This window comes from Giraffa tippelskirchi, chromosome 8 (assembly GCF_054371585.1).
Source record: "Giraffa tippelskirchi isolate mGirTip1 chromosome 8, T2T-mGirTip1v1.2.pri, whole genome shotgun sequence".
NCBI lineage: Eukaryota > Metazoa > Chordata > Mammalia > Artiodactyla > Giraffidae > Giraffa > Giraffa tippelskirchi.
Window position 1 is genome coordinate 62,631,725 of NC_137282.1, and position 23,343 is coordinate 62,655,067.

Consider the following 23,343-nt stretch of genomic DNA (forward strand, 5'->3'; position numbering starts at 1 on the left):
GCCACTCTTCCCCCGGAAGGGTGGGCATCTCGGCAGCCTGGGGCGGCTTCCTCCGCTGGAGGGGGTTCTGGAGGATCCACAGGAAGACCCCTGCACCCCAAGTCATAGCACTCAACACTAGCACCTCCGTCACCCCAGCCCCAGAACCTCTGCTGAGCACTGCTGTCCAGGGCAGCGGGGGTACCCGCGAGCTCACCGCCTGGAGGGGAGAGGGCAGCAGGTGCCCGGGAAGGGAGGGAGACAGTGGAAGAGGCTCTGAGGTCTGAGCTTTCACACGGGCAGCTCGCGGCCCAGGCCGTCCGCAGGAAGACCGATCCCCTCCAGCTGGAGTGGGGTTGCCCCCGTCCCCGCCTCAAAGCGGCCCAACTGCGCACGGCGCCCAGTGCCCGGCCCGGCCCCCCTCCCCGCCGACCCCACCGAAGCGCTCACCGCACGCTCCCGCCGTCCCCCAGCTCTCGCAGGGCGCCCCCACTCCCCGCCCCCTGCACCCGCTCCGTGGGGTCCCAAGCCCGCAACCCCGGCGCGCGAACCCGCAGCGTCTCTGCGGAGAGGCTCGCACCCGACCGGCCCACCCGGGAGGCCGGTCCGCGCGCCCCTCCGTCTCCCAGCGCCCGGGGGCCGGGAGGGCCAGGAGGGGCCGCCCCCGCCCGCGGAGCCGTGTGGCCCCGGGGCCCGCGCCGACCCGCCTTGTAAGGCAGAGGCCGAGCGAGGACCGCCTCTGGGCGCCGGGCGGCCGGGGGGAGGGCCGGGCGGGGCGGCCCGAGCGCGCGGGGCGGGCCCGGGGCCGCGTTTCCCAATGAGAGCGCGCGGCGCGCAGGGCGTGGGCCGGGCCGGGCGCGGAAGCGGGGGGCCGGGGGCGGGCCCGGGCCGGGGGCGGGGCCGGCGGCGGGGAGCGGTGGCGCGAGCGCAGGCCGGGCACCGGGTCGCTCGCGGCCGAGTCGCGGAGGCGCTGCCGCTGCAGTCGCCGCATCTCCGAGGTAAGTGGCCGCTGGGCGCTGTCCCGGGGCGCGGGGCGCCTGCTCCTCCAGCCACCTGCACCCGCAGCTCGGGGCGCGCCCCCCGTTCCCCGCGCCCAGCCGCGCCCCTTCCCCGAGGCCCCGCGCCCCCCAGCTACCGGCGCTCGGCTCGGCGCTCGGGCCCCGCGGCTACGTCCGGACGTGGGTCTGGGGACGGGCGGCGGGGCACGGAGGCGCGGGGCCGCGGGCTGGAGCGGCCGGCGATGCAGAGGACAGGTTTGCAATCGGCCCTCGCTGGGGCGCCCCGGCCTTCTGCCCGTCGGTGCGCGGAGGACAGAGGACGCCCCTTGCAGCCCCTTCCCCGTCCGCGTCCATCTGCATAAACACCGTTCACACCCAGGCCTGGGGTGGCGGCTGCCAACGAGACGGCAGGAATTTAGGGCTTGGAGGCTTTGAAATGGAGCCGCTGTCACGCTGCACGAATTTCAGGGCCACAGAAAGGGCCGTTTGCGTCCGCGGCCCAGAATGAGCGTGATCCTCTGGCGAGAACGCCGCGCCTGTGTCGGGCATTGCTGTGCCATTTGGGAGCAGGTGAGTGTGTCAGACCGACGCTCTGCGATCCAGAATCCGCCAGAGGGGTGTTATGTTTTCTTATCGCATGTGGGCACAGAACCCGTCAATCTAGATAAAGAGGTTGGCGGCCAGTGTGTGTTTTCCACACGCCCCTGGGGACCAGAGCCCCGCCCTTGAAGGAGGATCCGGAGAAGCCCTTTCTTTATCTGCGGTTTCAGTTATGTAAATGAAGCCTGGAAATGAGAGGGGAAGAAGGGCCCTGTGTGCCCGCTGTGCTGCCGGCCGATTTGTGTTCTCTGAAGACGAGACACCTTTTAGGATAAGCTGGCTGTGCTGTCACGCATGTGTGTATTTATTGGCTAATTCGCCTGACATTTATGAATGATAAAAGAGCTAGCTGCCCAGGCCCCGAGCACACATCCCAGGGCTCCCCAGGGCCGGTCTCACAGGGAGGGGTGCTGGCAGGGCCTCCCCAGAGCCGGGGAGGTGGTCAGTGAACCCTGACCAGAACTCCAAGTGCCGGGGGACCACATCCGGGGATGGAGCGATGGGGTGGGAAGGGCGAGCTTGGAGCAGGCAGGAAACGGGGGTGGGGCGGGCCCGCGGTAGGGACACCTTGAGGGGGCCGCCCCTGGACTCTTGATCCCGGCTCTGGTATCAGCCCCTGTTCCCACCGCGCGGTTGGAATCCCAGGGCTCAGGGATAGCGAGGGGGCAAGGTGGTGCTGGTGAATTTCCTGGGAGTATCTGCCAAGCATGACACGCAGGAGCGTGTGTGTTTTCTTGGGGAAAGGGCCCGTGGCCTTCATGATTTTCAGAAGGATCTCTCAAAGGTGCCATCATTTAAGTACTACATTAAAAAATTCTTCTCCATCTTCCTGGAATGATGACGTGATAGAGACTAGAGGAAGCCTTGTGGGGCCGTGTTCCTATCGCCTCAGTGTTGTTTGCCTAATATTTGCGAATCCTTTGAAGTCGCAATAAATAAACTGTTTTAACTACATGCAAGGTTATAGATGCTCACTGTGGGAAATGTGCAAATCACAGGAGAATTTCGTAAAGAAGATTAAAATGGCTCATCACTGATTGACGTTTAAGAGAAAGCCGTGAGCAGCCAAACTGCCCTCCGGGGCTGCTTCCACGTGGCTCCCTTCCCGGTGGGCAGAGGAGCCGTTCCCTGCAGAAGAGGCTGAGAATTAAACGCTTCCTCGGGGAGAGGCTTGCTGACTTAGCGCCAGGGCTATTTATAGCTGGTGATGTTGCTGGTGAGGCTGGAGGAGCACGTACAGAGATGCCATCCGGGGATGCGGGGGCCACACGGCACTAGGCCGGCTGTGCCACCGGGTATCAGGTCCTCCTCAGGCCCCACCTGGCGCCACCCCGGAGCCACCACAGACCCAGTGTGCTGGGTGCTGTGAGGAGCCCACCCGAGCTCACAAGCCAAAGACCAGGCAGATGCTGGGCGCAGGCAGGAGGAGCGACCCACGTCCAGCCCCAGCCGCTCCGTCGGCAGGTGCTCCCAGGTCAGGAAGGAGTGGAGCCCCAGGGTGGGGCCCGCGGGGCCCTGGTGCGCTCGCTCACTGTCCACACCATCCAGCCCCTCCTGGGGAGAGCAGCTTCCTCTCTGGCTGTGGAGGTGGCCATGGGGTCACAGTGCATGGATCCCCAGAGCTGGCACCCCTGAGCCCCAGCATCCTCGACAGGACCTTGGTGTCCCAGCTCAGCAGTGCCTCTTCAGAGGGCACTTCCTCTGTGGCATTCACGTGGCTGCTCCTGGGGGTGCGTCCCGGGCGGGGGTCACCAGGTGGGCGCAGGTTCTGTGATCTGCAGCCTCCGGGAGGGCTGTGGGGGAAGGGTGGGGCTGGGAGCGGACCACAGCAGGGTCCGGAGTGCGCCGTCCCCCTGGCAGGGAAGCAAGACTCCTTGCAGGTTGCAGAGTTGCCCTTTGACTGCACCAGGACGTGTGGCAACATGCAGTGACGCTCAACCGCAAGGTAACATGTAAGTGTCCAAAGGAAGGGCCTTCTTTGCTGAGAACGTGTAAACTGACTCTCACAGGGCGTGAGGACGACGGTGCTCCGACTTTGGCACCGAACGCACATGTCTTCTGTGACGTGGGGAGGGGGGCTCATTCCCTCGTTCACACCGCTTTCCCTTTTGCTAGATTTGTGGACAGGAAGGACTGTCCTTTCTCCAAGCCTAGGAGTTAAGAACACCTGGCCCCCCCCGCCTCGCCCCCCCCGCCCCCCAGAGCTGCAGGGCGTCCCTGAGTGTGCCCCTCCTGTCTCGTGTCCGCGTGCCCAGCATAGCCTCCCTGCTTCCAGCCGAATTTCCCAGGGTCTCACCCTGTTGCACCTGTGTGTTAGGTGCCAGGTGCCCAGACCCAGGTGAGCCCTGGGAGGGCCCCCCCGGGAGGTCCCCCCCACCCCCGGCGGGAACATCACGAAGCCAGAAGCCTCACACACCCTCTGCCTCTGGCGCCGCGGCCACGGCTCGGAGCCCGAGTGGCCTCCGGGAGCAGGTTCAGGACTCACTCCGCAGCCCTGGGCCCACGCCTCCCAGGGTGCCCTCCTGTCTCCTGCAGGGGCCGTGGCCATCCCCACCGCGTTCCTGGGGAGGGGCTCTGCCTCCTGCTGGCTTTCCTGCCTGAGCCTGTCCCCCACCCCCCACCCCGCCCCATCTAGTCTAACGTTGGGGCTCAGAGCACACGCTCTCACACCGTCAGCTCGTGTCCGTTCTGCGAACACGCCACCGCCGTCCGCTGCTCCATTGCCCCCCACAGGCCTGGGTTGCTTCTGATTTCTGGCTCCCATGAGCACAGCCGCCAGGAGCCTCCCTGCTCTGCTCCTCGGGGGACAGGCGAGCGGTCTGCAGGGCCCCGGGCACCACCTCCCAGTCGCAGCCCCATCGCCAGCAGGACTGCTGGCCAGGTGGCCATCTGCAGGGTGCGCGTCAGAGCCTGCGCTTCAGGCCACGGTGATGGGCCTGGCATCCCCGCCGGGGCCTGGTGTCTTGCCCATTCCTCCGGAGTTGTCTGTTTCTGATTGATCCACAGGGCTCTCTCTAGATTCTGGAGACTAGCAGCGTAGGTTGCATGTAGGAGACATCTTGTCCACCCCACAGCCACCTTTTCACTCCTTAAATGATACTTTTGGAACAGAAGCATCCACATTTTAATCTGGGGCCATTTCAGAATCTTCTGCTTTGGGGACAGTGGTTTTGTGTACTGTGTACAGTCTTTCCCACACAAGGACATCGGATGTTCTTAAGCATCACCCACCTGAGGCTTAATGGCCTTGCCTCCTGCTGCAGTCGGCACCTGAATTAATTCTCATTTCTCTCCGTGTGTCCAGTCAGTAAGCCTGTCTCCTTTCTCGGGGAACATTTTCTTCCTGCTTTTCCTGCAGGACTACCTTGCCGTCCACACTGTCTCCACCTTTAGCGTGTGTGGGGAGCTTTCTTCTGCCCCGTGGTTTATTCTCTGTCCTAGACCAAGACCACAGACCACTTCGTTTCCAGAACTTCCCATCAAAACCGCTGGGCAAATCCTCCACCTGTTCTTCCTCCGAGATGGCTAGTTAATTCACGATCCTTTGCCGTTTTGTTTGCTTTGCATTCAGCTTGTCTCACAATCCAGACCAAAAAAAAAAAAGTGTAGGAATTTTTGATTGGATTAAATTAAAACTGTGGGTGAATTTGGGGATAATGGGCATCTTTGTGTATTCAGACTTGATCCATGTTCATATCACTGTTCTTTCAATGATGTTTCATAGTTGCTGTGTCGACGGTCTCGCACAACTTTAGTTAAATTGACCCCTAGGCAATCAGTATTTCCTCACATTACTTTAAATAATGTATTTCTAAACACTGTTATTGTCTGGTTTTGCTGCTTCATGGAAATAAAATAGATTTTTGTACGTTGGCCATATAGGCAGAAATCTTGATAAACTCACATTGATTCTAAAAATTTTCCCAGGATCTCTTTGGACTTTGTGTGGACACAATCATGGAAACTGCAGACAGTGACAGTTTTATTTCTTCCTCTCTGTGTTTATGTCACTTCTCTCCTTGTCTCACGACAATGAACAGAAGGGAACAGAAGTGGCGATAGCAGGCAGGCATCCTCCCCTTACTCCAGCTTAAAAAGAAAAATTTTCAGTATTCACATGTTTTCATAGTTTTTTGTAGGTACCCATTATCAAGGGCTTCTGTGGTGGCACAGATGATAAAGAATCTGCCTGCAATGCGGGAGACCCTGGTTTGATCCCTGGGTCGGGAAGATCCCCTGGAGAAGGGAATGGTGACCCACTCCAGTACTCTTGCCTGGAGAATCCCATGGACAGAGGAGCCTGGCGGGCGACAGTCCCTGGGGACCATAAGGAGTAGCACATGACTGAGCAACTAACACAACGACGCCCATTATGAAGTGAAGAAATGCATTTCCTTTTCTAATTTGCTAAGAATTTTTATGGTGAATAAATGCTAAATTCCATCAAATGATTTTCATTTGTGTGTATACCATGTGTGAGTCACTCAGTCATGTCCTACTCTTTGTGACCCCATGGACTGTAGCTGGCCAGGCTCCTCTGTCCATGGGATTCTCCAGGCAAGAGTACTGGAGTGGGTTGCCACGCCCTTCTCTGGGAATCTTCCTGACTCAGAGATCAAACCTGGGTCTCCTGCATTGCTGGCAGATTCTTTACCATCTGAGCCACCAGGAAAGCCTGTGTACACCATACACACACACACGCATTTGTATACATGTGTGTACACACATGTTTACACTACATCTAGATGTTTTCTTTTGGGCATTTCTGATCCAGGAGTTCTTTAATCTGCCCTGCTGTGAAACTGATACACTGAGTTCTGAATTTTAGTTATTAAACTTTTCAGGGCTAGACTGTCTAAGGTGTTCTCTTTTCATAGCTGCTTCCTGTGTTCTTACAGCCACTGTTCTTTTCTGGAATTCCTCACCTTGTCCTTCACACGTGGCACGCACCACCCATTTCTTCTTTGCACACGGCCCATGCCGTTACTTTAAATTAGTGTCCATTTGAGTCCAGTAGCCGGAACGTGGAGCCTCTGTTGTTTCTGTCTCCTGTTGTCTCTGCAGGCTCCTGGCACTCCCCCTGTTAGGCCCGGTTGTTTGTTCATCATGTGTGGATACGGTGATCTAAAGATGTCATAGAAACGTCTCTGTCTCCAGTGGGAGTCTCTTCCTCTGGAGTGGCTGTGTCCAGCGGTGTTTGGGGCACCAGCGATCCAGGGCCCCCAAGTCCACATTGTGAGTTGGGAGGAGCCTACCTGGCGGGCCTTGCCCGCTGCCCGTCCACTCCCGGGCGCCCCTCCATCCGGCAGGCCTCGCCTGGCTCCCCAGCCCTGAGCGCGGGGCCCCGCCTCTGTGGGGCCCCCCTCCCCCGAGGTGAGCTTGAGGCTTCCCACTCCCCGTGGATGGTGGCCTGGTCTCCACTCCAGTGCCGGGGGCCGCCTGTGCGTTCCCGGCCTCCCAGCCGGCGGGGGCAGGACCAGCCCTAAGCCCCTGGGCTTGCACCTCAGGGCAGGGCCGTCTCTCCCCTCTGCGAGGCTTTGAGGCCTGTGGGCCACACTGTTGTCCACCTGCCGGCCGGTTAGGCACGGGCAGTAGCCCGCCCCACAGCCCTCGGCCTCCCCTTGGCCTGTGCGTGGCCTCCCGCTGTCCACTGCCCCGCCGGGCCCACCCTTGGCGCCGCGGTGTCCGGGGCTCTCCGTGGTGCCAGGGAGGAGAGGCCTGGCTCCAGGACCAGCTGTGCGGTCACGTGGTGACTGCTGGGCGCCACCGTCGGGGAGAGGCCAGCCACGTTTCTGGAACGACAGGCTTGCTGCCGAGGGCCTCCACCTTGCCCACCACACACAGCAGCTGGGGCCAGAGCCCGGAACGAGCCCTCTGCCGGCTCCGGCCACCGGGTCTGCGAGCCCGCCTGGCATGTCTCCACTTGGGCTTCCGCGAGCGCTTCTCTCTGGGGCAGGGCCCCCTGCCCCAGCCCCCCACCGGTCTCCCCGGAGTGTGAGGGTCTGGGGCTGCTGTAACACATGTCCGTAGGCTTGGTTGCAACAGCAGAAATGTGTCCTCCTTCAGCTCTGGGCAAGACCCCCAGACCGAAATTAAGGTGTCACAGGACTGGGCTCTCTCGGGAGGCCCCAGGAGGGTCCCTCCTGCTTCTTCCGTCTCCCGGGGCACCAGGGGTCCCTGGGCTCGGGGCCGCGATGCTCCCCTCTCGTCCTCCATCTTCACGTGGCTTCTCCTCGTGTCTCTGTCTCTCCCCTTCTGTCCCTCGCAAGGACGCCTGTCGCTGGACTTAGGGCCACCCTGGTCCGGAGTGGGCCCACCTAGAGATCCTTAGCTTGATGACGTCTGCAGGGACCCTTCTTCCAAACAAGGTTCACCCACCTTGTGAGGACGTGGCCACACCTGACTCACCCTGGCGCCAGGTGGGCTACAGATGTTGTGTTCTTGGGTTTTGTAAGAAGCAAGCTGATGGTAGAGGCCGGCTCTGGGGCCCGGGCTGTGGCTCCTGGGAGGCCAAGGGGTCCCCAGGAGGGAAGCCCCCAGCCTCGCAGTGACCCAGGGAAGTTCCTCTGTCCACATGAGGTCTGCTGAGGGCAGGGCTGGTAACCATGTCCTGGCCTCTTCCTCCCCTCCCCCAGCCCAGCAGCAGCAGCCCGCAGGTTTGGTGGGGGGCTCCCACAGCAGTCTTGCTGCAGGACGCAGAGTGGCCCTGGTCCTCGGTGGACGCCCCCCTCGGAACGACTGCCTGCCCACCCCTTCCTTCTTGTCCCGGAGACATCACCTCTGAGTCTGGGACCCGGACCAGTGTGGCTGTGACTGGCCTGCTCTGAGGTACACTCGCCCCGTGCGGGAGATCCCCACCTCGGGGGCCTTTCTGGGCCCCTGGCCTGAAGTGCGTGACGTGGGCCCTGAGCGTCTTCCTCGTCAGACGGTGCGGTCACGCGGCCCTCCCTGCTGGGGCCGCTGCAGAGCCTGTGACAGGCAGGCTGGGGAGGGGGGCTGCGTCCACGCCGAGACTCCAGGCACCACCAGCTCCGTGGGGCGGGTGCCTGCCTGGGAGGCTCCGCTGACTGGGATGGGTAGTCATTCACGTTGAGTGCTGGGCGGCCGTGGAGTGGTGGCCATGTTGTGATTCGAATGTGAACAATTGCCAAAAGGCTGCGTTGTGCTCAAGTGGACCCTGGAATAAAGAGCCAAGGCTTCAGGCTGCAGACAGCCAGCGGGTCTGCAGGCTCGGCTCCTCCGCTCCCGGGGCTGTTTGCTCAGGGACTGTGCCCTTGCCGGGGGCTGGACCCGACCCTGGGAGCCAAGCTCTGGTGGGCGGGGGGCCGCAAAGTGGTGGCGTCCGCTCCCTCGGCCTGGTCTTTCGAATTTACTGTCCACCTCCTCCCTGCACCCGCAAGCTCTTCTGCAGGGGTCCAGCACTCACACCTGGCGGCCGTCTGGGGGCAGGCGGGGGTCCTCCCCGGCTCAGCTGACCTGGTGCCCGGCCCCCTCTGCGTGGCTGCGGAGCGGGAGCACTCGGGGCTCACGTGAGGGCAGCGTACGTCATGCCCCCAGCCTCCCGGCTCCGCCACGTCCGCCCCGGGACCAGGCCCCCAGGGGCCGAGCCGTCCAGAGGGCTGCCCTGGGAGGTGCCCGCTCCCTCTGTACTGCCTCCCCTCCGTCCACCCGCTGCACAGGGCCTCTGGGTTCCCTCTGTGTGTCCAGCAGTGTCTGGCGGGGGGCCTTCTGTGGCTTGGCCTCCATGGGGCCGAGGTCAGGCGCCCTCAGCAGATGGTCAGCCTGGCCGGTGGCTGGCGCTCCATCGAGGTCCAAGCAGGGCGTGTTTATCAGAGGCTCGGGGACCTGCCATTTCCAGGGCCTGTGAGGTTCTTGCACAGAGGCTGGTCAGCCAGACCCTGGGCCTTGGGGTCACGCCGGCTGGCCCGGCCGTGGCCCAGGGACTCAGGCTCCCGGCCCGGGGGGAGGGTGCTGCCCGTGACCTGGCTTGTGGGGGCAGCTGGCCGCCAGCCGCCCTGAGAGCCCCCAGGAGCTCCAGGGCCCTTCCCAGCCCGGCCCACTTCCGAGTGTCTTCCTGGGACACGGCCCCCAGGAGGACGGGCTTGGCCACGAGAAGCCCAGCGGAGCTGCGGCGTGTGGTCACTCAGTGGGGCAGGCGCCCCCCAGCTCTTCAAGTAGGGGTTGTGATGCTGGCCCGACAGCCCAGCCTGGTGACCTGGCAGAGCCCAAGGCTGGGGGCCAGGTGCCGTGGTTTCTGGGCTGTGACCCCAGCTCCCCATGTGGCCAGCCTGGCTAGCTGGGTGTGAGGTGGGAGAATCACAAAGCTTGGAGTTGGGGCGTCCTGAGGGCCCCTCGCCCGCGCGGGGCTGGTCGGCCCTGGGCTTTGCAGAGCAGGACCTCACAGCCCCCAGGGAGGGGCTGAGGTGTGGGGGGTGGGGGGTGGAGGGTCCACTGTGCAGTTCTGAGCTCCAGACGTGCGCGTCCTGCCCATCTGTACACCAGCCTAGACCCCTCCCCAGCGATGCTTGTCCTCCCCTCCAGGGAGGCCGGGCCGTCCGGGCATCACCCGCGGGAGACAGGGCGGGCGCAGGGAGGCAGTACGTCTGGTCCGCACCCTGAGACTTCAGGCCCAGAGCACGCCAAGGGGTGGGAGGGGCCCTGGGGCTGAAGGCGGCCGGATTCCCAGGGCAGGATGCTCCATCCGATCAGGAAGTGCCTGCAGGTTGGGGTGTAGACTACGGGCAGGATCAGGGGCTGAAAGCTGGCTTGAGGAAGCCAGGGAGTGGAAGTGTGTTCACACCTGCAGAAGAAGGAATCCACTCTCCATGTTTACTTGCAGTGCAGACCTGCCTTCTGCTCCAGGAAGAAGAACCAGGAGAGGCAGAGTTGATGCTGCCTTTAAAACAACACCCAGCCCAGCTCACAGACACCTGGCCCAGCTCACAGGCACACCTGTCCAGCTCACAGGCACACCTGGTCCAGCTCACAGGCACACCTGTCCAGCTCACAGGCACAGCTGGCCTAGCTCACAGGCACACCTGTCCAGCTCACAGGCACACCTGGTCCAGCTCACAGGCACACCTGTCCAGCTCACAGGCACACCTGGTCCAGCTCACAGGCACACCTGTCCAGCTCACAGGCACACCTGGCCCAGCTCACAGGCACACCTAGTTCAGCTCACAGGAACACCTGGTCCAGCTCACAGGCACACCTGGCCCAGCTCACAGGCACACCTGGTTCAGCTCACAGGCACACCTGGCCTAGCTCACAGGCACACCTGGTCCAGCTCACAGGCACCTAGCCCCTGTTGCAGGCACATCATTAGCATCGATTCCCAGCCCTCCTGGCTGGGACACTGTGCTGATGTCATGCAGAGGGGGTGACTTTGGTGTGTAAGGATCTGTCCTGTATGACCTATTCTATAGATTTTGCTTCAGGCGCCAGTCTTAAGGGCATTGCCAGGCAGAGTCATTCTGGACATACAGCCCTTCATCACTTCCCTCCTCCCAAGGCCTCGGGGGTCTGCGGGCTGCAGCAGGGCCGGCCAGGCCGTGGTCACACAGCTTCCTCCAGGTCACCTGCCCACCCGTCTTCCCGCCTCCGGCCCTGGTCCACACCAGGACCAGCTGCTGACAAGCCTCACCTGCAGACAGGGACAGAGCCTGCTGGGCACCCTGTCTGCAGGCACCCACCTGCTTTACATCCCCGTCAGCTCCAACACGGGCTGTGTGATCTCTGCTCCCCCACCCATCCCGGCTTCTCCCCAGAACAGAGTTGCCTTGGAGAGCTTCCCGCCCGCACACAGGGTCTGACTCCTGTGTTTTCATTTATTTTTGGCTGCGCTGGGTCTTTATGGCCACACGCGGGCTTCTCGGTGCGGTATCTCGTCTTCTCTCATGGCTCCCGGGCTCCAGGCACCTTGGCTCAGAAGCTGTGATGCTCGGGCTTAGCTGCTCTGCGGTCAGCGGGACCTTCCCGGATCAGGGACCGAACCTGGGTCCCCTGCGTTGGCAGGCGGATCCTTAACCACTGGACCTCCAGGGAAGTCCTGACTCCTGTTCTTCTTGTTAAAGTAATTTTCAGATTATTAAGATACCGTGTGTTCACGGTGACCCTGGCGCCCCAAATGGAGAGCTCGGCTCTGGGTCTTACGGCTGCGTCCACCCAGCCCCGAGCCCCGGGACCTGGCCGTCCTGCAGCAGCGACGGGGCCTCCGGCCTGTCTCGAGCTGTGCCGACCTTTCTCTTCAGGGAACTCACAGGTCCTGAGTTCAGCGGGGCCTGGCGGGGACACCCGCCGTGCCGGCTGCTGCTTCCTGTGCTCTGACTCAGACTTGAGGGTTTTCTGTGGGTTCAGCCGTGAGTGAGCTCGCTGTCCGCGGCTCTGACCGCCCAGCCGGACGCTGCTGGGGCCGCATCCTGCCTGTCTCTCCACTTGCTGACCTGGCGGTTCTCCTGAGGCCACTGCTCCTCCTGGGGCTGGGCTCTCGGGTCCCGCCCCAGCCACCAGCCGTGACTCTGGGGTATCATTGCTCAGCTCCGGGCTCCCCAAAGCTGCTGGAGGTGGAGGTGTCTCAGCTTCACGGGGACCCAGGCCCAGCCTTGAGGATTCACTGGGCTCCCAACGCTGTCAGCCACCCCCCCAACACGGGGCCTCCACCCTGAGCCTGGGTGCAGCTGTGCTCAGCCCTTGGGGTCCCCCAGACGCCTGCCCTCACCTGGGGCCCCCTGGCCCCCCAGCACTCCGCTTGGCCACCCGAGTGAGGGGCACCCCAGTCAGCAGGCTGGGCCCTGAGGTAGGGGCAGTGGTGTGACTGCTCTGGATCCTCACCACAAGATGGTGTCACCCCACCAGTGCCCAGAGGGGTGTCGCTTGGGGAGCCCCCAGAGCGGGAGTAGCCGGGGGGAAGGTGAGGGGGTCACCGGAGGGGCTGGGCTGTGTCTGCAGCAGACGCGGGACGCTCGGTGTCCCCCCCCGGTCGCGAAGTCACTTCCGGGCAGGGCTGCTGTCCATGGGTGGCGGGGGGTCTCGGACAGCCGCCCACAAAGCAGGTGACCTCTCATCTCTTCCTCCCAGCAGCATGGCTGACAGCAGGCCCAAGCCCGCCAAGCCCGCCAACAAGACGCCCCCCAAGTCCCCGGGGGACCCCGCCAAGGACAAGGCGGCCAAGAGGCTGTCGCTCGAGTCGGAGGGGGCCGGCGAGGGGGCGGCCGCCGCGGGTGCGGAGCTCAGCGCCCTGGAGGAGGCCTTCCGGAGGTTCGCGGTGCACGGGGACACCCGGGCCTCGGGCAGGGAGATGCACGGCAAGAACTGGTCCAAGCTGTGCCGGGACTGCCAGGTGATCGACGGCCGGACTGTGACCGTCACTGACGTGGACATCGTCTTCAGCAAGATCAAGTGCGTGCCGGCCCCACCCGGGCCATCGGGGGTTGGGTCTGGGTCCCTGCGGGCGGGGCCCTATGGGGCAGCCGGGTGGGGCCAGGGGCTGGGCTCCGGGGCAGTCACAGCTGGCCACGGGGGCCCGAGGGTCTCACGTGGCTGAGTCCTGCCTGCGGGGGGTGGCTGGGGCGGCAGCTGGAGGTCCATGGTTCAGCTCCTCAGCTTTGGGGGGCGTTCACGTGTGAGGAAGGGCAGGGATAATGAACAGTGGCCACTGCATGCGTGTCCACGCATGTCCACACCCATGAGCACATCCAGGAGTCAGTGCGCCCCTCCCCCTCTCCTGCCCGCCACACCCGGGACCACACCTGAGAAAAGCACCCGCCGCATCACACACGTGTGCACACACGTAGAGCTCAGGGCTCCACTCCCTGCTCAGGGCTCACCCAGAGGCCGAGCGCTTTGGACAGGCCCAGGGACTCTGTGTGCAGGACGCGTGGGCGATTGGGGGACACAGGCCCTCCCGCCCCAGGAAGGGTGGCCCCTTCTGGCCCCAGCCCCACTCCAGAGGGCAGGATGCCAGCTGCTTGGACACGCGGGCCGCCCCAGTCCCTGGCTGCCCGGACCCCAGCGTCGCTGCCACAGCTCGCGGGCTGCAAGCCCAGTGAGGGTCATGATCAAGACACAGTTAAGACCAGCCTGTGGCTCCTTCCCACTGCCCTCCTGAACCTACACTCCCCGTGGGGTCCATGACTGGTTCCGGGGGCAGGCCCCCCAGACCTCCCAGGTATGGAGTGAGGGGCCCACCCTCACGCTCTTGTCCTTGGGGAGAGGCGGGTGGTGCTCCAGGCAGGGTCCTGCAGGACAGGCTGGGGGGCCCCCAGGGGCCCAGGTCTGTGGAGCGTGGTGCGGTGTGGACATGTGCATCCTGGGTTGAGGGTCCCCAGGTGGCAGCCCCGGCAGAGGCGCCCCAGCTCGTGGGATCCGTGGCCGTGGACGCAGAGCCGTGGGGGCTGACAGCGACGGCTGTTTCTGTTTGGGGCGGTTGCCATGGCTCTGTGGCCCTGCCGCCAGCCCGGTATCTGCAGCCTCTGTTTAGGCTTGTCGCCATGGCAGCGCTTGTTTGTTTTGATGTTACTATGTGTTAAGTTTTAAACAAACTTCTTGCCGCTCTTCCCCAGGCCTTGATTGAAAACTATTGTTTCCGAGACCGGGGCTCCCCACCCCCATCCCTGCTCCGCCACCCCAGGGCCGAAGGAGTGAACTCAGGACGCCATTCCCACGAGCGGGTCTGACACCGCCGTCCGGGGGTCCATGGGCGGCGGGGTCCTCGCATGTGTGCCCAGGTGGGGCGGCCGGGAGGTGGGGGTGGGGGACTTCTCCTCCTGGTCCCCGCTCACAGGTTTCTGGCCGACGGTCACATTCCCCGTGATTCGGAGCCTCGTCTGGGCTGGTTGGGAGGATGCGGGCCGGGGCAGGGCGGGGACTGTCCGAAGCGCGGAGCGTGGTGCATCCACAGGGCCTGAGGGAGCAGGTGGGGTGGGCTGAGCGCCTGGGACAGGCGTCCCAGGCCCGCCAGGGGGCCGGCCCCTCCGTGCAGGCTGGTAGGGATGCCGCCCCCAGCTCCTGCTTCCAGCTGTGGTGTTGCAGTCTCACAGGGTCCGGGGGGCCCTCTTCCCAGAGGCCCCCCGAGGCCGTGCAGGCACTCAGTAGCTCCCAGCCTGGCCTGCTGCGGCCTGCCCGATGCATCTGCAGAGAACCAGGGCCCAGGGTGAGGGGCCGCCAGTACCCCTGAGCTGCGTGTGAGCAGCGTCCCCCTTGGGCCCCAGGCCCAGGCGGGGGTGAGGCCAGGAGGCAGCCCACGGAGGGGAGCCTGGGAAGGAGCAGGGGCCAGCGTCTGCCCATGCCCGTGCCTAGCGCCACACATGTGGCAGCCCACGTGTCCGCTGCAGTCCAGTCCCCCCAGGGCCTCTCTGGCCCGGGGCTGCTGGGAGTCAGGCCCCACTTCCTGCTCTCTGGATGGGTCGCTGGAGTCCGACTCCTGCAGGTCAGGGGCGCCCGGAGTTGGCTTCCTCCACCCCCACAGGTGGCAGGTTATCTGTGGTCCGGGGGGGCCCTTGCTCCGTCCTGGGACGTGTCGGCCAAAGTCCAGGGCCCTTTGTGACGCTGGCCCTGAAGGCACAGACCTCTGTCCTCAGAGGGCTGGCTGGCCCCTCGCCAGGATCCCTGGCCGCCCGGCGTCCCCGGATGACCTGCCCTGGGGTTGCAGGCCTGGGAGTGCAGCGCCCGGGGAGCTCAGCTCAGGGGCCGCATGTGTGCCTGGTGACCCCATTACCGCCAGGCCAGTGTCCCCACAGGACAATAGCCTCTGACCTGGGCGCCAAGCGGGAGATGGGGGGTCAGTCTGCTGTGGGGACCCCTCTTGTCTGTGTGCTCTGAAGAACAGGTGCCCTGTGTCTGCACAGCTGTGTCAAGTAACCAGGCGTCTCCGGGAAGAGCTGGCACTGGCACTGCAAAGCTCCCCGGGGACTGCTCTCAGCGGTGGGCCGCGCGGCCCTGGGGAGAGCTCCCTGCTGGTCCTGACCAGGTCCCAACCCCGTGGGGCAGTCACGTTGGGGGGGGGATGCCCGCTCCGCCCGGCAGGGCAGGCAGGTCGGCATGCGGGGCCGCGCGTCCACGCGATCTGAATGCGGCCTCTGACGGAGGCCCCGGCAGCTGTCCCCCCGCCCCGGCTGAGTGACTCACGCTGGTGGTGCCTGGCGCCGTGGCGCGGGGAGGGCTGTGTGCCCCCTGGCTGGACACCGGGCTGCCGGTCGGGCCTGGAGCCCGTGAATAGAGACAGGCGCGCCTTTGATGACCCGGTACAAACACACGGGACCCCGCGGCTGCGGAGGGTCACCCCCCAGCTGGGACGGTGGGTTCCCTGCCCACAGCAGGGCCTGGTCACACTGCCGGGATGGCCTGGCCCGCGGCCTCAGAGCCGCTGTGGAGGGCGGCGGGGCTTCGAGGGGAGGGCGGAACCCACGGCCGGGACTCTGAGTCTCACGAGGCCTCTTTCCGCCGCCGCCCTGACCTCAGTGCAGGCGGTTAGCATGTCCTATGTCCTCAGACTCACGCGTCAAGTGTGAGTCCCCGTGTGTGCCAGGGATGTCCCGAGGTGTGTTTGTTCATCGTCACCGAGCTGCTTGCGTTCTGGTGACTGAACAGGTCCGTGCACAGGTTTGTGAGTGGGCCAGGAGGGGTCGCGGGGGCCCCGCCACGCCCTGCTGTGCGCTTATCCGGCCTTCACGGCAGCGGCCCCGGCAGGTGTGCCACATTGGGCCACACTGGGATGCCCTCCCATTTCCGTCACGCCTTGCAGCGTGGAACGTCCTTCTTGGGCTGGTTTGCATCTGGTAGATCTTGGACAAAGCGTCCGGTTCAAATATTTTGCCCAACTTTTTACCTTGGGTTTTCTTCTTGTTGAGCTGTAAGAGTTGTTTGCATATTCAGATATGAATATCGAACTTTCTCCAGTCCGTGGCTTGTCTTTTGCTTCTCTTCACAGTTATCTTTTTAAAGAGCATGGTTTCAAAAGTTTTGGTCAAGTCCAGTTCATTTTTTTTTTCTGGACTGTTTTTTTGGGGTTGTTTCCAAGATCTCTGCCTAAGCCAGGCTCACCAAGAGCTCCACTCGATGCTCTCGGATGGTTCGGGCTCCATCACAGGCGCAGGACTGTGGCCCAGTTCCTGCTGTCAGTGGTGTGGCTCTGTCTGCTGAAAAGACGATATGCGACCACTCACTGCTTTTGTGACCTTGTCGAAATCCTCCGTGCGGCCCATCTCTGACCCGGTCCTGTGGCCACTGTGGCCAGTGCTGACGTGGGTGTGCTGCCTTCCACCGGGTCCCCCCGAGCCAGGACCCCGGGCACCGCAGCCACACTGCCCCTGGAGTCCTGGGCTCCTGCAGGCAGCCTCTCTCCTCATCCCAGGCGCGTCCCCCACCTTCTCTTCTGTAAAACACTGAAGCCCTCACTGAATGGATTAGCCGGGGGAGATCTGCTCCAGGGGGCAGAACTGTTTACCAGTTAAAATTCTCACAGATGCAGAGCCAGTTCAGAGCCATCTTGAAGTTGGGAGAATGACCTACCGGGTCCGGGCAGCCAGGGTCTGCATCTTCATGGAGAGCTGCTCCCAGGCCCCGCTGTGCCCCCAGCCTGCCCGGCCCTGGTCAGGCCAGGACGTGGGGAGGCGTCCCCACAGGGGACGGTGCCTCTGTGCAGGATGGGGGGGCCCCGGCGGGCGGGACGGAGACAGCCTCCACACCCCCGGGGGAGCCGTGCTTCCCACCCTCTCTCTCTGAGGGTCCGTCTCCCACAGAGGCTGTTACGCTAGCCTGCTTTAGAACCAGACGAGGCTGTGTTTTGATGTCCAGTCTTTCATAAACGATGTGCTTTCTTTAAGCTTCTCTCCAAGACAATTTATATTTGCTGCTGTTGCCGATGGCAACCAGCCGCTGGGTGCAAACGCTGCAGACCTAGGTGGGGGAGGGGCAGGCTCGCTCTGGGCTCTGCGGGGGAGGTGGAGGTCCCGGAGGTCACGGGGCCCTGGACAGGGTGGGGGTCCCACATGCTGCCCAGCTGCTGCTCAGTGCCCCCTCCCTGCGGGGGTGCCTGGGTGCCCCCTGAGACTCTGCTCCCTGCAGGGGCAAGTCCTGCAGGACTATCACCTTCGAGCAGTTCAAGGAGGCGCTGGAGGAGCTCGCCAAGAAGAGATTCAAAGACAAGAGCGCGGAGGAGGCCGTCAGGGAGGTGCACAAGCTCATCGAGGGCAAGGCCCCCATCATCTCGGGGGTGACGGTGAGCACGCCGGGCGGGCGGGCGGCCCGGGGTGGGCCTCTGAGCGGGCAGCCCCTGTCCGTGGTCTGGGCCCCCAGACTGACCTCCCCCACGCTCCTGCTCTCTTGCAGAAAGCCATCTCCTCGCCCACCGTGTCACGGCTCACGGACACCACCAAGTTCACAGGCTCCCACAAAGAGCGCTTCGACCCATCAGGCAGGGGCAAGGGCCGGGCGGGCCGCGTGGACCTGGTGGATGAGTCGGGCTACGTGCCGGGCTACAAGCACGCGGGCACCTACGACCAGAAGGTGCAGGGGGGCAAGTAGCTGGCGGGGCCTCCCCATCGCCTGGCCCCCTCGCCACCTCCACTTCGTTACATTCCTGTGCTCACTGGCAGAACTCGGACCTGGGGCTGGGTGGCCGTGGGGCCGCCAGGCCTCCCTCCCGCCCAGCCCTCGCGCCCCCTGGACCCCAGCTTTGGCCCCTGAACTCACCTTTCCTAACACACCTGCCTCATCCCTGCCAGGAAGTAGACAGACGGCCCTTTCCAAAGTGTCTCCCAGAACCAGACCACACCGGCCACTGGCTTGCAGCAAAGGGGGTGTCCAAAGGAGCTGGTGGAACAGGCCCTGTCGGGTCTGTGCTGACGAGGGCGCCAGGACCTGCAGCCCCGGTGACGCGGAGGAGCCCAGTCAGGGCCCTGCGGAGCCCGGAGAGCAGTGTGCAGGCAGGGGAGGTGGGCACACTCGCACACACACACATGCTGCACGCACACACGCACAGGCACATGCACTCAGGCACACGCGCCCATGGACCAGGGCTGTGCTAAGGGTGGGCGCCAAGCTGAGGGCTGCTGTGCAAAGGAAGGAGCCTCCTCCGTCGACCAAAGTGACTTGAAGTGTGAAGTTACAGGATTCTAAAACTAAGGGCAATTCATTTCATTTCGCTTTTCTGAGAAGAAATAAGAAATGGCGATTCAAGTTTGCTCTCAGAACGGCTCAGGGAAGACTCAGAACAGCCTGTCTCTGGGCCCCTCTCCCGCAACCCCTGTGCCCCGAGTACTGGGCCAAGGAGACTCCTGGGCTCAAGGCTGCGGTGGCCCAGCTGCCCCTTCCCTCCCCCTCCAGCTGGCCGCTGCGGCCTCTGCGAACGGCTCCCCTGTCCACCTCTGCCCAGAAGAGCAGAATCTGCAGGGTGAGACTGGGCCCGAGTCAGCAGCGTCTGCGCTGGGGTCTCCGAGAGGCCAGAGGGGGCCTCCTGCTGTCGCACCGGCTCCTTGTCAACGTGTCCTTTTGCATTAACATGGCCGCAGCCTGGCATGTGACGTGCTTGGCCCCAGGGTCCTGGTGTCAGTCTTTTGAAAGCCCATGGCAGCCCCTGGGGAGTGCTTCCCGGGAGCCCGTGCCCTGCCACTGTCTGTCCTGTGTCCAGGGCAGCGGGCCGCCTCAGGGCACCCCTCCCTGGACACACGGCCAGCCCACAGCACAGGTGGCCATGACAAAGGCCAGCACTGCCACGCACACTGGTCCCTGCTGGACCTGGAGGCCCTGCCCACCACAGAGGGGCTCAGGCCAGCTCTGGACATGGCCCCCTGCATGGGGCTCCCCGGAATGGCAGTGGCTTCTGCGGGCAGCTTCGTCCTAAGACCCTGGGACCTCACCGCAGAAACACCTGGGAAGTGAGGGATGGAGCACAGGTGTCCAGAAGCACTTGGAGGACATGGTCACTGCCATCTGGACAGTCTCCAACTCGAGGAAACCAGGCTGCCTGGCCAGGCCCTCTCTCCACTGCCAGGAAGCCGAAGGCTGGGGGGGCAGGCAGGCAGGACACCGGCCCCCATCCTGGGCTCTTCTCTCAGAGGCAGCTGTCAGGTGGGGAAACGTGTGCAGACAAATGAACACGCAGAGTCCCCGTGTCCCCACACCCCAGGGCTGGCCTGCAGGGCAGCACCACCAGCTGCAGGAGACTGGCTCCCCGCGGCCACAGTGGCCCCGCCCGCAGGTCAGGGAAGGTCGGCGCATGGGGCACTGTGGCCACCCCGGCCTGGCCCCATGGCGGCCCCGCCCGCGGGTCAGGGAAGGTCGGAGCATGGGGCACCGCGGCCACCCCGACCCGGCCCCACTCTTGGGCTCCTGAGGCGTCCAGAGGCATCCAGGAGGGTCTCATGTGTCCCTGGCCCGGCTGAGGTTCCCTTCCCTAAGTGCAGCTCTGGAAACGCACCTCCAGCTCAGGGCAGGAGCGAGCGGAGGTCCTGGGCCTGCTGGCCCCGTAACTCAGCACAGACGCTGTGGACACAGGCAGGTGTGCGTCTCGCTGCATGTTCTCTGCAACACCCGCTTGCTTCTACTAACCGCGGTTAACTAGAAATTACACATCTGTCTGTGAGCCAAGGAAACTGCACAAGCCTGCCAGGACACCGGGACGCGGTCGGGGCGCTCCCTGCTGACGGCGCCCAGCCAGGACCGCAGCGCGCACGCCAGCACCCGCCATACCCCGTATTTATTTCTATTTAACGCTGTAGAATCGGCAACTGAGCAGCAGTCAGGTCGCCAAAACTGAAGCTGAAACCATGTACGTTTAAAATATTATAGGAAGAGATCTATATTTGTACTGGAGTATTTTTACACCTTGAGTATCCTCAGTCTTAAGGTTCAAGCAGGTGGAAACCGGTCGGGAAGAGGCAGGTGGGGGCTTGGGGCCTGTCCACACCGCAGGGGCCGCCAGCTCAGGGCAGGCCGAGGCGGCCCCTGAAGGCCAGGGTGGGGCAGGTGGGGCGGAGGCTCCGCAGGAAGCCCAGCGGCCCAGCCCACTGTCAGGAGGCCTCTGTGGCCATGTGGGCGGAGGGAGGCGGCCAGGCGCAGGCCTGTGGCCCACGAGGCCCGCAGTCACCGGGAAGGCCGCCGGTGCTGCCCCCCAGGACCCAGCGGGCTCCCCCCACAGGTGGTGTCCCCACACGAGCGGGCACACCCCATCCCACAGCACACGCAGGTGTGGACGCCACTGTCCCGTTCCCACGGCACAGGCCGACGACTCAGCTGTACTGTGAAGTGGCGAGACTGTCCTCAGAGCTCTGACCCCGAGCAGCCTCCCTCCACAGACTACTGAGCGCTCTGGGGCCCGTGGCTCAGGGGTGTGGCCCTCGCCCGGGGAGGGAGGGGGCTGCCCTGCACGCGAGGGTGCTTCAGCTAACACTCTCTTCCCCAAGCCAAGCCAAACAACAAGGAAACGCACATAACTCAGACTTGAAAGGGATCACAGGCTATGAGTTTGTACTGAGTCTTTTCAGGAAAGGGAAATAAATGTACATAGAGATGCGGTCTATTTTTGCACTGTTTTCTTACTGTGAGGGTGTGATGAGAGCGTCGCCTGGTCAGTGTGCTGGGGCAAGCAGTGAGCGGCACGGAGCCCGGACTCGGAGCCACCCTCCAGGAGCGCCGGGGGCGTCTGGGGCGGGCGCGGGGTTCCGCCGGAGCCACTGTCCGAGGCCTGCTCGCAAACCTGTGGTGAAACAGCTTGTTGTCGACATGTCTGCATACCTCCTCATGTGCTCCCTGTTGTTAACATTGTGTCCAGTTGGTAAAGTGACAAATAAAGTGTTGAATCGTGGCCTGTGGTCCTCACAGTGCGCCATGTGTGCGGGCATCACGTGGTGCCACAGCGGCAGGGACGCGCCCCACAGGGCCACGGTTCACAGCAGCGCCAGCCACGGGCCAGGCGTGAGGTGGGGAGCAGGGTCTGGACACAAACCACATCACGAACGCCCGCAGCAGCCCCGGATGCGGGGTGACGGTGCCATCAGGAATGACATAAAGTAAGGGCGTTTCTGGATCATAATGGGGGGGGGGACTCCAGCCAGCAGGTGAGAAAGGAGATTCCAAATGCGGAAGGCGAGGACAGAAGGCAAGTCTGAGACCTAAGGGGGAAAGCGAGGTGAAGAGTAAATGGTAAAAAACCACAAACAAACAGTGCCTGTGTCCCCTTAGACAGACTACTTCACTGAGGCACGAGTGCTGTGTAAGCTGGAGGAGGCACAGGGAGTCATGTGCTCAGAGCTCAAGCGTGCTGTGACGCCACCCACACCGGGAACAGGCACACAGCGTCCACACTTGTAGGTGAAAATGTGAACGACAGAAACCTAACGAAAAACAGCAAAACCAGAGAGGAAAAAAATCACCCAAGTAGAACAAGCAGCACAAAATGAGATGGCAGATTCAAACTAAAGCCTATCAATTACATTAGCTGATAAAGCAGCAGAAACCCCAGAGTGGGCCGCGGCACGGCCCGGCTCGGAGGACGCAGGAGGGAGCGGGGCCCGCCCATGGCCAGGCTCGCCAGGGTCTCAGTGACCGGAGGAGCCCCCGGCCCTGCTAGGGTCACTCGGCCACTGGCTGGGGCACAGGCAGCAGCATGCATGTAAGGAAAGGGTTATAGGACAAGGGAGAAAAGGCGTATGGTCATCCCAAAGTCGCAGAAGAGTGTCTAATTAATAAAATTCATCCATTCATGATGACAAATTGTTAGCAAACCAACAACAGAAGGAGCAAGGTCAAAAAACCCATTTCAAACTTATCAGACAAATGGTAAAAGCTCCCCTTGGCTTCATGTCGAGACAGGCGCCTCCACGGCCACGTCTGACCCACACCGCACTAGATGAGCCGGCCGGCACAGGAGAGCAAACCTCGGAGCAAGACCGAGACGAGAGCAGACAGTGAAGCCCAGAGTGACGGCGCGGGACAGAGGGAAGAGCCAGGTCTCATGGAGCCACACTATCCTAGGAAGGTCAGTTCACCTACAGGAAGACTATTAGTAAGAGTCTAAAAGACTGTGGAATATAAAATTGATATACCAAAAATCAATTATATTTCCATATGCTGAAACAAACACATTTTAAAAATATATCTTTTAGAGATGACATCACGAAATAAGAAAAACCTAGGAATAAACAAGAGGTAGAGAAGACCCCCACAGAGAAAAGTACAGAACTGTAATCAGAGGAGATCTGGTCAGTGGACACAGACCCTAGAGTCATGGCCTCTAAGACCCAATCTTACCTGTGTCCACTCTTTCCAAATGACCAACGCAATCTCAGACGAAACCCCAACCGAAGCAGCTGATTCTAAAGTTCATTAAATTCACAGGGTCACAAGTAGCGCAAACGTCCTGAGAGCGGATGGGAGGCCCTGAGCTGCGGCTGTGGTGCTGCTCCGGGAAGGACGGAGAGCCGTGGGAGCAGACACAGAAGCCACTTCTGACCGAGCGGCCGGGCGAGGGTGACGCTAGGCGACCAGACCTGCTTGGAGGGCCCCGGAGCTGGGCTGCTGACCCGCACAGCACGCACAGAAGTCAGTTCCGGGGGAGTACGTGTCTAAAACTCACAACAGACAAAGCTGTGCACTCTTGTAAAAGATACACACAATGTGTTATGACCACAAACAAAAATCATCACGAAAAAGGCTGATTAACTGCCTCCTATTCAATTTTCTCTTCCTCAAAAGACACCATTAAAATGTGAAAAGACTAGAAAGAGCTATTTGCAAACATATTCCACAAAGTACTAGTATCCAGAATTAT

At 62.7% G+C, this 23,343-nt stretch overlaps 2 protein-coding genes across 11 annotated transcripts in view; one reads left to right on the forward strand and one right to left on the reverse strand.

Annotated features, from left to right (window-relative positions):
* Positions 1-887: 887 nt before the first annotated feature.
* TPPP (tubulin polymerization promoting protein) lies at positions 888-21,378 on the forward strand. Of its 3 annotated transcripts, XM_081522306.1 has the most exons (5): positions 888-977; positions 1,446-1,547; positions 12,657-12,974; positions 17,640-17,793; positions 17,904-21,378. In XM_081522306.1, exons 3-5 carry the CDS (start codon positions 12,658-12,660, stop codon positions 18,096-18,098), a joined length of 666 nt encoding a protein of 221 aa, XP_081378432.1. In that variant the 5' UTR covers positions 888-977; positions 1,446-1,547; position 12,657; the 3' UTR covers positions 18,099-21,378. The 3 variants fall into 3 exon arrangements, with proteins under 3 accessions (XP_081378432.1, XP_081378430.1, XP_081378429.1); XM_081522304.1 differs by lacking the exon at positions 1,446-1,547 and having other exon boundaries at positions 12,654-12,974; XM_081522303.1 differs by lacking the exon at positions 1,446-1,547.
* Positions 20,181-23,343, reverse strand: part of CEP72 (centrosomal protein 72) — a 42,310-nt gene continuing 39,147 nt past the window's right edge. For 7 of the 8 annotated variants that reach the window (XM_081522286.1, XM_081522292.1, XM_081522285.1 and 4 more), the window contains one exon: positions 20,181-21,270. In XM_081522286.1, the coding sequence (XP_081378412.1) occupies positions 21,009-21,270 (262 nt within the window). In that variant the 3' untranslated portion in view covers positions 20,181-21,008. The remainder of the gene's footprint in view (positions 21,271-23,343) is intronic. The other variant, XR_014062802.1, reaches the window with a different exon arrangement.